Source organism: Neoarius graeffei, chromosome 10 (genome assembly GCF_027579695.1).
Source record: "Neoarius graeffei isolate fNeoGra1 chromosome 10, fNeoGra1.pri, whole genome shotgun sequence".
NCBI lineage: Eukaryota > Metazoa > Chordata > Actinopteri > Siluriformes > Ariidae > Neoarius > Neoarius graeffei.
The window spans coordinates 45,071,170-45,084,148 of record NC_083578.1 but is presented as its reverse complement, the minus strand read 5'-3'; the positions used below and the strand labels follow the sequence as shown (position 1 = coordinate 45,084,148).

Here is a 12,979-nt window from a genome sequence, read left to right as displayed (position 1 = left end):
TTTTAATATTGTCCCCCCAAAAAAAATAATGAAAAAAAATAAATAAATAAAAAATAAAATAAGTAAAAAAAAATTATAAAATAAAATAAAAGATAAAATAAAAAATAAAAGGTAAAATAAAAAATATACAATAAAATATAAAATAAAAGATAAAATAAAAAATAAAATAAAAAGTAAAATATATTTTTTATTTTATATTTTTCTTTTATTGTATATGTTTTATTTTATTTTATATTTTTCTTTTATTGTATATGTTTTATTTTATTTTATATTTTTCTTTTATTTTATATGTTTTATTTTATATTTTTCTTTTATTTTATATGTTTTATTTTATATTTTTCTTTTATTTTATATGTTTTATTTTATTTTGTTATTTTTTATTTTATTTTTTAGTTTACTTTTTATTTTAAAATAAAAAAAATTAAAAAGTAAAATATAAAATAAAATAAAAAATATAATAAAAAAATACACAATCCAAAAAAAAAAAAAAAGTTAAAAAAATGAAAAAGAATAAAACAATACAAAATAAAACTATGACATTTATTAATACTGTTTTATACGTTTGGTTACGTGAAAAGGGGTCGACCGGGAACTCAGTAAAATAAATAATTGAAAAAGAGATCATGCCTAGAACAGATTGGCTAAAAAAGTAGGGCGATCAGTAAAAATAATTACTTCGAAATGACACACACAATTACTTTTATTATTACTGTTATCGACAAATAAGTCATTGTAATTAAGTTACACATACAATATTTCAGTTTCTAAAAGTTGTGTCTACCAAAAAGTATAGTCTATATTAAGTCCATTCTGCATTGCAACACTAGGGTCCAGGTCTACACCATCCTGTCCTGCCAGTCCAGTGCCCCAGCTGAGGAGTTGACCCAGTGCTTGATGAGGTTCCTCTGCTTCTTGGCTTCTTTGGTCGCAGTGTTGGGGCCTGCAACAACCTGTGTGTCTTCCATATTGAAGCCATCTCTCCAGGCACCAGGCACAAAGTCTTCTTCTGGACCTTCTGGCTGGTCCAGCTGTTGGTTCTGCAGTGTTGGATATCTGACCCTCATCAAGTTGTGAAGGACCAAGCAGGTCTTCACTATCAGCTTCACAGTCTCTGGCTTGTGCTGCATAGTGCCAAGAATCACCTGGAACCTGTTGGCAAGGATCCCAAAGGCATTCTCCACGACCCTCCTGGCTCTCGACAGTCTGTAGTTGAAAATGCGCTCCTCCTGTGATAGACCACGGAGACTGTAGGGCTTCATCATGTAGGCTCTCAGGGCAAAGGCGTCATCTCCAATGAAGAAGTATGGAACATCTGTAGTGTCTTGTGGGAGAGGTATAGGCTGTGGAAACCCAAGCAGGTCTTCTTCAGCTCCATGTTTCAGCTCACTGGAGTTGTAGATCTGGGCATCAGATGCTGATCCCAGGCCTCCAAGATCTGCCCACAGGAACTTGTAGTCAGAATCCACAAGGGACAGCAACACGATGGAATAGAACCCCTTGTAGTTGTAATACAAGGAGCCACTCTCTGCAGGACACCTAATGGCCACATGCTTGCCATCTAGTGCTCCCAGGACATGGGGGAAGTTCCACCTCTGATAGAATCTGTCAGCAACTTCCTTCCACTCTTCTGGCGTACTGGGGCAGGTCAGCATCTCATCCAGGTACTCGTCCAGTATGGCATGGCAAACCTCTCTGACCACCAGTGACTGTGTGTTGTGAGGTACTCTCCAGGCAAACTTCTGCGAAGCATAGCTGTCATCAGAAGCAAGGTGTCGCAAAGTCAGGGCCAGCTTCATACCAGGGTCGAGGGCCGGTCTAAAGCGAGTGTCCTTCTTGGTGATCCTGGGACCAACTCTCTGTCTCAGCTCATCAAACATCACTGCTGGCATGCGCAGGAAGTTGTGGAAGGAGGCTTGGTCTTCAGCTCGGAGTTCAGCCATCAGCTTGTCATAAACACCAAACTGTGGTCGCCTTCCTATCCAGGGTCTCACCCAGCTCTTTCTCCCTCTCCTCTTCCTTTTCTTCTTTGACTCTGCCTTGGACATCTTAACCTGGTGCAATGCCAACTGCAGGAGGTTGTTGTGATGCATGAGAGCAGCAACAGCATACTGGTGTTTCTCTTGGTCTGTCATTGTTCTGAAGTCTTCACTCTGTGAAAGTTCCAACAGGACTGTCGGTGGCCTCTGCAAGCCCCTTTTAAATATATTTCTGGCAAGTGCCTGCCAAATGCTCCTGAACGCTACCAGTAGGTTACAGGCGCGTTACAAGGATGCTACATGGACGTTACACAGACGCTGGAAAAATTCAGAACGCTGACAGACGTTAGAAAGATGTTGAAAGAGCGTTACATGAGCGTTAAGAACGCTCGGCGAACGCTGACGAACGCTGAAAAACGTTGGCGACACGCTGGACAGACGTTCGATGGATGTTACACAGGCGTTAGGCAAGCATTACCCAAGCGCTAGGCACGCGCTGGACACTCGACCCTGATGGGCCGGCGTCCGCCTAGCGTCCAGGGAACGTCCTGACTTTCGAGTAACGTTCAAGTAACGCCCGCAAACTTTCGTGTAACGTTCCTCTAACGTGTAAGTAGCGTTTTGATAGAACGTCCTGAATTTTTGTGCACACCCAAAACTATTTTTCACCCTCAGCGTTCGCCGACGTCCCTCGACGTTCCCCAACGTTTGCCGACGCTCGTCTAACTTTCTTGTAACTTTTTTCTAACGTTCTCGACGTTCCTCTGCGTTTCGCAACACGTTACTCGAACGCTGGTGAGAACGTCGTAGTGTGACAGGGCACTATGTAAATATGACCATAACTGCTGTGCCATTGCTTTTTCAAGGATCTTGGAGATAAAGGGGAGGTTTGATCTTGGCCAATAATTGGACAGCTGACTAGACTTGAGGTCAGGTTTTTTTAATCAGTAGTTTGATAACTGCTAGTTTAAAGGATTTGGGTACATAGCCAATCCTAAGAGAAGAATTTATTATTTTTAGAAGCGGTTCAATTACTTCAGGTATTATCTGTTTGAATAGACGTGTAGGTAAGAGATCTAGTACACAAGTTGAGGATTTTGATGTGGAGATTAATGAAAGTAATTCGATTTCTCTAAGGGGAGTAAAACATTCTAATTGCTGATCTGATAGTTATATTGTTAATTACAGGGTCACTTAATTGTCTGACCTTATATTAGTAGTTTGAATTTTTTTTGTCGGATATTTTCAATTTTGTCATTGAAAAAATTCATGAAGTCGTTGCTACTACATCCTGCAGGTGCACATGTGTCGATAGTGGTCTTTTTCCTGGTTAATTTAGCTACAGTATTAAATAGGAACCTAGTATTATTTTTGTTCTCTTCTATTAGGGTGGAGAGATATGTTGATCTACTGCAGCAGCACTAAGAGCTTTTCTCTACTTCAGGAAGCTCTCCTTCCAAGCTAATTTGAATGCTGCCAATTTTGTTTAATGCCATTTACATTCCAATTTTCGAGTGGTCTGTTTTAAAGTGCAAGTGTCATTGTTATGCTAGGCTACTAATTTGTTCTCTGTGATCATTTTCCTTTTCAGAGGAGCTACATTATCTAAAGTATAGCTGAATGTTGACTCTAAGCATTCAGTTGCCTGATCAAGTTCTGCAGGGGCTGACAGTGACCCAATCAAAGTTGATAACTCTGGGAGATTGTTTATAAAGCTCTGTGTAGTAGTTCAAACTCCTGATAAGTTAATTAACCATTTGTGCTTTAGGTGTTAGAGATCTAATATTTAATAGCCCTACCTTTAGATCAAAGATGCTGGCAGGGGCTGTACAATTTGTATGATCTACAGTGCCAGTCAAAAGTTTGGAAACACCTTCAAATTCGATGTTTTTATTTTTTATTTTTTTTTCCCCTACATTGTAAATTAATACTGAAGTCATCCAGACTACGCAGCAACACGTAAGGAATCATTTAGTAAACTTTAAAATGTTAATCAAACCAAAATATGTTTTAGATTTTAGATTATTCAAAGTAGGCACCTTTTGCTTTGATTACAGCTTTGCACACTCTTGACATTCTCTCAATCAGCTTCATGAGGTAATCACTCAAAATGGTTTTCCAACAGTCTTGAAGGAGTTCCCAGAGGTGCTGAGCACTTGTTGGCTGCTTTGCCTTCACTCTGTGGTTCAACTCATCCCAAACTTTTTCAGACTGACTGATCTTCATTTCCTATATAGATTTTTTTATTACTTGTGGACTGTCATTTTTCTTTACTTAGTTGAGTAGTTCTTGGCATAATATGGATTAGAACAGTACTCAAATAGGGCCATTCACTGTATACCAACTCTACCTCTTCACAACACAACTGATGGTCTCAAACACATTAAGAGGTCAAGAAATTAACTCTTGATAAGGCACAGCTGTAAACTGAAAGCCATTCCAGGTGACTACCTCATAAAGCTGACTGAGAAAATGCCAAGATGTGCAAAGCTGTCATCTAAGCAAAAGGTGCCTACTTTGAAGAATCTAAAATATAAAACATATTCTGGTTTGATTAACACTTTTTTGTTTACCAAATAATTCCATACATATTTCTTCATAATGTCGATGACTTTAGTATTAATCTACAATTCAGAAAATTTTAAAATAATGAAAAACCACTGAATTAGAGGTGTTTCCAAACTTTTGACTGGTACTGTAATTTTATATTGATTAGGTTACTGGAACAAACTCTGAGTATTTCTAGGTTTTTGTTTAGCTAGGGGAACAGACACAGTCTTGATGTAGTGAACCCTGAGTGACAACTCTGTGCAGCTAGCAGACAGTCAGTTTAGCCTGTTTGTCTGCTCCCTGGCCTTGGCTCTGGATTGTCAGAAGTTAACTAGACCTGTTCTGAGACTATGACCTATGCTTCAAGAAATGAGAGCACCACCTTCCCAAGTGGGATGGATACCATCCTGCCCTAACAGTGCCCTCAAAATTAGCCCAATTATTTATAAAGCCCATACTGTTTTCAGAGCACCACCTGGACAACCAGCAGTTCAGCGACCATAACTTGTTGTAAGCTATATCGCCACACTTCATTGGGATCCGGCCAGAGCATACTACAGCATTGGACATCGCCTTTGCTAACTTAAACACCTCTACAAAGTTACTCTTAGTAACCTCAGACTGATGAAGGTGTATATCATTAGCTCCTACATGGATAACTATCTTTGAGAACCTGTGCTTACCTAGGATCCTAAGATTACCTGCTATGTCCAGCGCCCTGGCTCCCGGTATACACCTGACTAAAGCTGCTTGTGCCCCTAAAGGCCTAGCTAATCTCACATGCCATATGATCGTCCCCTATAATTAGAGCTCTTTCAGTTTTCTCAGCTGGTGCATCACTATTGTGCAATATAATATATTACACTAATGTGTAATATAATATTGTGGTTAGATGAAAGAATGACATGAGCAGTAGATATTCCAAAAATAATTGATAAATGTAAGAAAGCATTAAGTATGAGATGTTTGGTCGGGAGTGAATGGGGAGTAGAGAGAACGGCACTGAAAACTATTTACACACTACACAGGTTTAATTAGATCAGTATTAGGTTATGGGGTGTGTAGCATTTGGTTCTGCAGCAAATACATCCCTCAAAAAGTTAGACAAGATTCAATATCAAGCTTTCAGATTATGTTCAGGTGCCATTAGAACAACCCCAACATCACCATTACAAGTGGAAATGGAAGAAATGCTGCTGGAGTTAAGACTAATACAGCTGTCTTTGAGTTACTGGGTTAATCCAAAAAGACATAATGAAGAATATCCAATGCAAGATACACTGAAACCATGTTGGGGAAAGGAGAGGAGAGAAACAATGTTTTGGATGGACAGTTGAGCAGAAAGCAAAAGAACTAGAAAGAACAGAATTAAACATTAGTCTGACAGTCCCACTCTCAGTAATACATCCTTAGATACTTCCTGATGCTGTAGTTGATCTCGCATTGCTTGACAAAAAGAATGACAATGAGTTTAATTTACATCCACAAATAATAAAAAAAAGCTATATAGGAAATAATTATTACAGTTTTGTTCAAATCTACACAGATGCTTCAAAGAATACAGCTAACAAAATTGGTATCTCATTCACAGTCCCAGAGTTTAATATTAGAAATTGCAAAAGAATCAGTGATGGACTATCTGTATATATGGGGGAGATGCTGGCAATTTTGTTTGCATTACAGTGGGTGGAAGATTAAACTATTGAGAGCAGTAATATGCTCCAATTCGAGTGCATCATTAACCAGCTTGAAGTACAGTCATTCAGATAGCAGACCAGATGTTTTAATAGAGATACAACAAACACTGTACAGGATTCAAATGATGGGACTGAATGTGACACTTGTTTGGATACCAGCATGTATAGGACTCAAAGGAAATGAAATAGCTGACAAATGTGCAAAGGAAGCCACAAGAACAAAAAAAAAACATATTGACATTACAGTACCCTTCAGTAAAACAGAAATGAAGACTGCAATTTAGCAAAAGTTGAAAGAAAGGTGGCAAAAACAGTGTGAGGAAGAGAGAACAGGAATGGAATTCAAAGAAAAGTAGCTGAGATGAGAAGCACAAGGAGAACAGGGAGAAAAGAAACTGTCATATCTTGGCTGCATTTTGGTCATACAGGATTATATAGCACTTTGTCTACAATAAGAAAACATAATACAGAAAGCTGTGAATTCTATGGTCAAGAAGAAACAATAGAACATGTTATGATTTACTGTCCAAAATATGAAACCATGAGAAGGGAACTGAGATTGAACTTTGAACAATTAAAGTTAAATTTGGATTTGCAGGATCTTTTACAAATAAGTTCTGGAGAGAAATGCTATTTATTTGTTACAGTATCTCAGAGCGAAATTGATGGAGAAAATTATTATTATTATTATTATTATTATTATTATTATTATTATTATTATTATTATTATTATTTTAACATTCAGACAAGGTATAAAATTATCATCAGATTTTCACACAAGTCCTAAAAGTAGATAAAGAGAACCCAGTTAAACAAATGAGACAAAAATATTACACTTGGTCATTTATTTATTGAGGAAAATGATCCAATATTACATATCTGTGAGTGGGAAAAGTATGTGAACCTCTAGGATTAGCAGTTAATTTGATGGTGAAATTAGAGTCAAGTGTTTTTAATCAATGGGATGACAATCAAAATATGTCTGAGTAATAATATAAGCACCTCACCACGCTACTGTATTAAATGTACATTCATGTCAACTACTGCACAGAGCTTTATAAATGATCTCCCAGAGTTATCAACTTTGATTGAGTCACTGTCAGCCCCTGCAGAACTTGATCAGGCAACTGAATGCTTAGAGTCAACATTCCGATATACTTTAGATAATGTAGCTCCTCTTAAAAGGAAAATGATCAGAGAGAAAAAAATTAGCACCTTTGTATAATGATGACACTCACACTTTAAAACAGACCACTCGAAAATTGGAATGTAAATGGCACCAAACAAAATTGGTAGCGTTCAAATTAGCATGGAAGGAGAGCTTCCTGATGCATAGAAAAGCTCTTAGTGCTGCTAGATCAACATATCTCTCCTCCCTAATAGAAGATAACAAAAATAATCCTAGATTCCTATTTAATACTGTAGCAAAATTAACCAGGAATAAGTCCACTATAGACACATGCACACCTGCAGTATGTAGTAGCAACAACTTCATTAATTTTTTTTAATGACAAAATTGAGAATATCTGACAAAAAAATTCAAACTACTAATTTAAGGTCAGACAATGTAAGTGATCCTGTAGTTAACAATATAACTGTATCAGATCAGCAATTAGAATGTTTTACTCCTCAACTTGTGTACTAGATCCCTTACCTACATGTCTATTCAAACAGATAATACCTGAAGTAATTGAACCACTTCTAAAAATAATAAATTCTTCTCTTAGGGTTGGCTATGTACCCAAATCGTTTAAACTAGCAGTTATCAAACCCCGATTAATAAACCTGACCTTGATCCCTGTCAGCTGTCCAATTATCGGCCAATATCAAACCTCCCCTTTATCTCCAAGATCCTCAAAAAAGCTGTGGCACAAGTTATGCTCACATTTACATAGGAATAGCATCCATGAAATGTATCAGTCAGGATTTAGACCTCATCATAGCACAGAGACAGCTCTGGTTAAAGTAGTAAACGACCTACTGTTGGCGTCTGATCAGGGCTGTGTCTCGCTGCTTGTGTTGCTTGACCTTAGTGCAGCATTTGATACCATTGATCATTCCATTCTTCTGGATAGACTAGAAAATGTTGTGAGAGTTAAGGGAATGGCCCTCTCCTGGCTCAGGTCTTATTTAACTGATTGCTATCAGTATGTTGATGTAAATGGTGATTTTTCTAGACATACTGAGGTAAAGTTTGGTGTTCCACAAGGTTCTGTCTTGGGTCCACTGCTTTTTTCTTTATATATATATATATATATATATATATATATATATATATATATATGGCGGCACGGTGGTGTAGTGGTTAGCGCTGTTGCCTCACAGCAAGAAGGTCCTGGGTTCGAGCCCTGGGGCTGGCAAGGGCCTTTCTGTGTGGAGTTTGCATTTTCTCCCCGTGTCCGCGTGGGTTTCCTCCGGGTGCTCCGTTTTCCCCCACAGTCCAAAGACATGCAGGTTAGGTTAACTGGTGACTCTAAATTGACCGTAGGTGTGAGTGTGAATGGTTGTCTGTGTCCATGTGTCAGCCCTGTGATGACCTGGCGACTTGTCCAGGGTGTACCCTGCCTTTCGCCCCTAGTCAGCTGGGATAGGCTCCAGCTTGCCTGCGACCCTGTAGAAGGATAAAGCGGCTAGAGATAATGATATATATATATATATATATATATATATATATATATATATATATATTACCTCTGGGTGATATTATTCATAAACATTGTATTAGTTTCCGCTGTTATGCTGATGACACACAGTTGTATGTTTCTGCAAAACCTGATGAGAGACACCAGCTTAATAGAATTGAGGAATGTGTAAAAGGACATTAGTCACTGGATGCTTATTAACTTCCTTCTGCTTAACTCTGACAAGACTGAAGTACTTGTACTCAGACCACATGCAGCTAGAAGTAAGTTTTCTGATTACATAGTAACTCTGGATGGCCTTTTTGTTTCTTCACGTGCAGCAGTAAAAGACCTCAGAGTGATTATTGACCCCAGTCTTTCATTCAAAACTCACATTGATAACATTACCTGGATAGCTTTCATTCATCTCAGAAATATTGCTAAGATAAGAAATTTAATGTCACTACATGATGCAGAAAAACTAGTTCATGCTTTCATTACCTCCAGGTTGGATTATTGTAATGCCTTACTGTCTGGGTGTTCCAATAAGTGCATAAACAAGCTCCAGTTAGTTCAAAATGCAGCAGCAAGAGTCCTTACTAGAACTAGAAAATATGACCAAATATGACCCAAATTTGATTGGGAGCCACACTGTGTTGGCTCCCAATCAAATTTTGTATTGATTCTAAAATACTACTATTGACCTTCAAAGCACTGAATGGTCTTGCACCACAGTACCTGAGTGAACTTCTGGTCCTTTATGACCCACCACACCTACTTAGATCAAAAAGGTGCAGGCTATCTGCTGGTACCTTGTATAGTGAAGGCTACATCAGGGGGCAGAGCCTTTTCTTACAAAGCCCCACAGTTATGGAACAACCTTCCAAGTAGTGTTCGGGAATCAGACACAGTCTCAGCATTTAAGTCTAGGCTGAAAACATATATGTTTAGTCAAGCCTTTTGTTAATGGTGCAGGGTAAAGGTGTAGATCTGGAGGGTAAAGCTGCTTTGGGACAGTGTCTATTGTTAAAAGCACTATACAAACAAACTTGACTTGACAATCAGGTGTGAGTGGGCACCCTGTTTTATTTAAAGAACAGGGATCTATCAAAATCTGATATTCACAACACATGTTTGTGGAAGTGTATCATGGCACGAACAAAAGAGATTTCTGAGGACTTTAGAAAAAGCATTGTTGATGCTCATCAGGCTGGAAAAGGTTACAAAACCATCTCTAAAGAGTTTGGACTCCACCAATCCACAGTCAGACAGATTGTGTACAAGTGGAGGAAATTCAAGACCATTGTTACCCTCCCCAGGAGTGGTCGACCCACAAAGATCACTCCAAGAGCAAGGCGTATAATAGTTGGCGAGGTCACAAAGGACCCCAGGGTAACTTCTAAGCCACTGAAGGCCTTTGTCACATTGGCTAATTTTCATGTTCATGAGTCCATCATCAAGAGAACACTGAACAACAATGGTGTGCATGGCAGGGTTGCAAGGACAAAACCACTGCTCTCTCCAAAAAGAACATTGCTGCTCGTCTGCAATTTGGTAAAGATCATGTGGACAAGCCAGAAGGCTATGGGAAAATGTTTTAAGGGTGGATGAGACCAAAATAGAACTTTTTGGTTTAAATGAGAAGCGTTATTTTTGGAGAAAGGAAAGCACTGCATTCTAGCATAAGAACCTTATCCCATCTGTGAAACATGGTGGTGGTAGTATCATGGTTTGGGACTGTTTTGCTGCATCTGCACCAGGACAGCTTGCCATCATTGATGGAACAATGAATTCTGAATTATACCAGCGAATTCTAAAGGAATTCAGTTCAACAGTTATCAGAAACATTTAGTTGCAGTTATTGCTGCACAAGGGGGTCACACCAGATACTGAAAGCAAAGGTTCACATACTCTTGCCACTCACAGATATGTAATATTGGATCATGTTCCTCAACATTTAAATGACCGAGTATAATATTTTTGTCTCATTTGTTTAACTGGGTTCTCTTTATCTACTTTTAGGAATTGTGTGAAAATCTAATGATGTTTTAGGTCATATTTTTGCAGAAATATAGAAAATTCTAAAGGGTTCACAAACTTTCAAGCACCACTGTATGTTACCTCTTGGTGATATTTGTAAGCATAGTTTTAGTTTCCAGTGTTATGCTGATGAAGCACAGTTGTATGTTTCTGCAAAACCAGATGAGAGACACCAGCTTAATAGAATTGAGGAATGTGTAAAGGATATTAGACACTGGATGCCTATTAACTTCCTTCTGCTTAACTCTGACAAGACAGAAGTACTTGTACTAGGACCACATGCAGCTAGAAGTAAGTTTTCTGATTACATAGTAACTCTGGATAGCTTTTCTGTTTCTTCACGTGCAGCAGTAAAAGACCTCAGGGTGATTATTGACCCCAGTCTTTAATTTGAAACTCATATCAATAACACTATCAGGATAGCTTTCTTTCAAAAGGTGCAAGCTATCTGCTGGTACCTCGTATAGTGAAGGCTACATCAGGGGGCAGAGCCTTTTCTTACAAAGCCCCACAGTTATGGAACAGCCTTCCAAGTAATGTTCGGGAATCAGACACAGTCTCAGTGTTTAAGTCTAGGCTGAAAACATATCTGTTTAGTCAAGCCAAGTTAATAGTGTTTATGAGGGAAAGGAGTAGATCTGGAGGGTCCTCAGACAGATTGTTTTGGTAAGCTGGGATGTATGGATGCTGTCAGTCCCCCACTCGCTTGCTCACTCGAGTTTATTGACTGTGTAGTGGCTGGCTGCTTATGTCCCTGGGCTCCCTCATGCCTGTGTTACCTTCTGGCTCTCCCCTTTTAGTTATGCTGTCATAATCAGTTTTGCTGGAGTCCCTGCTTGCACTCTTTCTCCCCCCATCTGTCCCTCTGAGTTACATGTCAATCTTGAGATCAAGATGCTGAACTCCTCTGCTCCTCGGACCTGCCTGATCCATCCTGATGCCCTTCATCTAGTTGGAGTCTCATCACATCACTCCTGTGGAGGATGGCCCCATATGGACAGTTGAAAGTCACACTTGGAAGATGCTCTGGCCACTTACAGTTATGCTTTTATGGCTGAGGACTACAGTAGACTTGCTAACTTGAGGACTGCAGTTCTCATGAACAGTTTTGCACTCAAGTTTCCATCAATGAAGAGTTATAACGTCAACAAAACTGACTTCATGTTAAAACTGTTAAAAATGTTATAGTCACGTTGTCTGTTCTCACTCAAATGAGGATGGGTTCCCTTTTGAGTCTGGTTCCTCTTGACATTTCTTCCTCATGTCCTCTGAGGGAGTTTTTCCTTGCCACCATCGCCACAGGCTTGCTCATTATGGATAGATTAGGGATAAAATTAGCTCATGTTTACTTACTTACTTAACCCTCTTCTCTCCTACTGGAGCATAGGGCCTCCACAAGTTTTCTCCATCAAACTTGGTTCTTGGCAGTCCGTTTCAGTTGTTCCCATGACATCCCAATCCTCAGGTGTTCCTCGGTTACTGTCCTTTTCCAAGATTTCTTCGGGCGACCCCTTTTCCCTTGTGGGTTCCAGTCCAAGGACTGCCGGGTGATGTTAGACATCAGCTTCCTTAAGGTGTGCCCAATCCATAGCCACTTTCTTCTCCTGATGACAACTTCTATCCTCTCCTGTTCGGTGCAATGCCACAGATTTTCGTTGGTCATTTTGTTTGGCCAGAATATTCCAAGAATGTAACGGAGTCTACAATTGACAAATGCCTGTAACTTCTCTGTAACTGATATTAGAGGTTAGCTGCCACGTTTCTGAGCCATACAGGAGAACAGATTTCACATTTGAGTTAAAGATCCTTAATTTCGTCCATAGGGATATATATCTTGATTTCCAAATAGGTCTCAATAAGTAAAACACCGCTTGTGCTTTTCTGCACCTTGTCTCTACATCTTCATCAGAGCCTCCTGTAGTGTTGATGATACTACCCAGGTAAGTGAAGCTTTCTACCCACTCTAGTGGTTGGTCTTTGCACAAAATGTTCCCTGCATTGCTAGGGGTACCTATCCTCATTTCTTTGGTTTTGATGTTGTTGACTTTCAATCCCACTTTGGCGGCTTCGTCTTGTAGTGCTTCGAACTTCTTGC

At 39.2% G+C, this 12,979-nt stretch overlaps 1 protein-coding gene across 1 annotated transcript; it reads right to left on the bottom strand.

The window, feature by feature from the left end:
• Nucleotides 1-836: 836 nt before the first annotated feature.
• LOC132893518 (putative nuclease HARBI1) lies at nucleotides 837-1,940 on the bottom strand. The gene has a single exon (XM_060932712.1). It carries the CDS (start codon nucleotides 1,938-1,940, stop codon nucleotides 837-839), a length of 1,104 nt encoding a protein of 367 aa, XP_060788695.1.
• Nucleotides 1,941-12,979: the final 11,039 nt, after the last annotated feature.

What these genes read in the sequence shown, in the direction of transcription:
- LOC132893518 (XM_060932712.1), bottom strand. Translation starts at nt 1,940, where the DNA reads ATGGCTGAACTCCGAGCTGAAGACCAAGCCTCCTTCCACAACTTCCTG.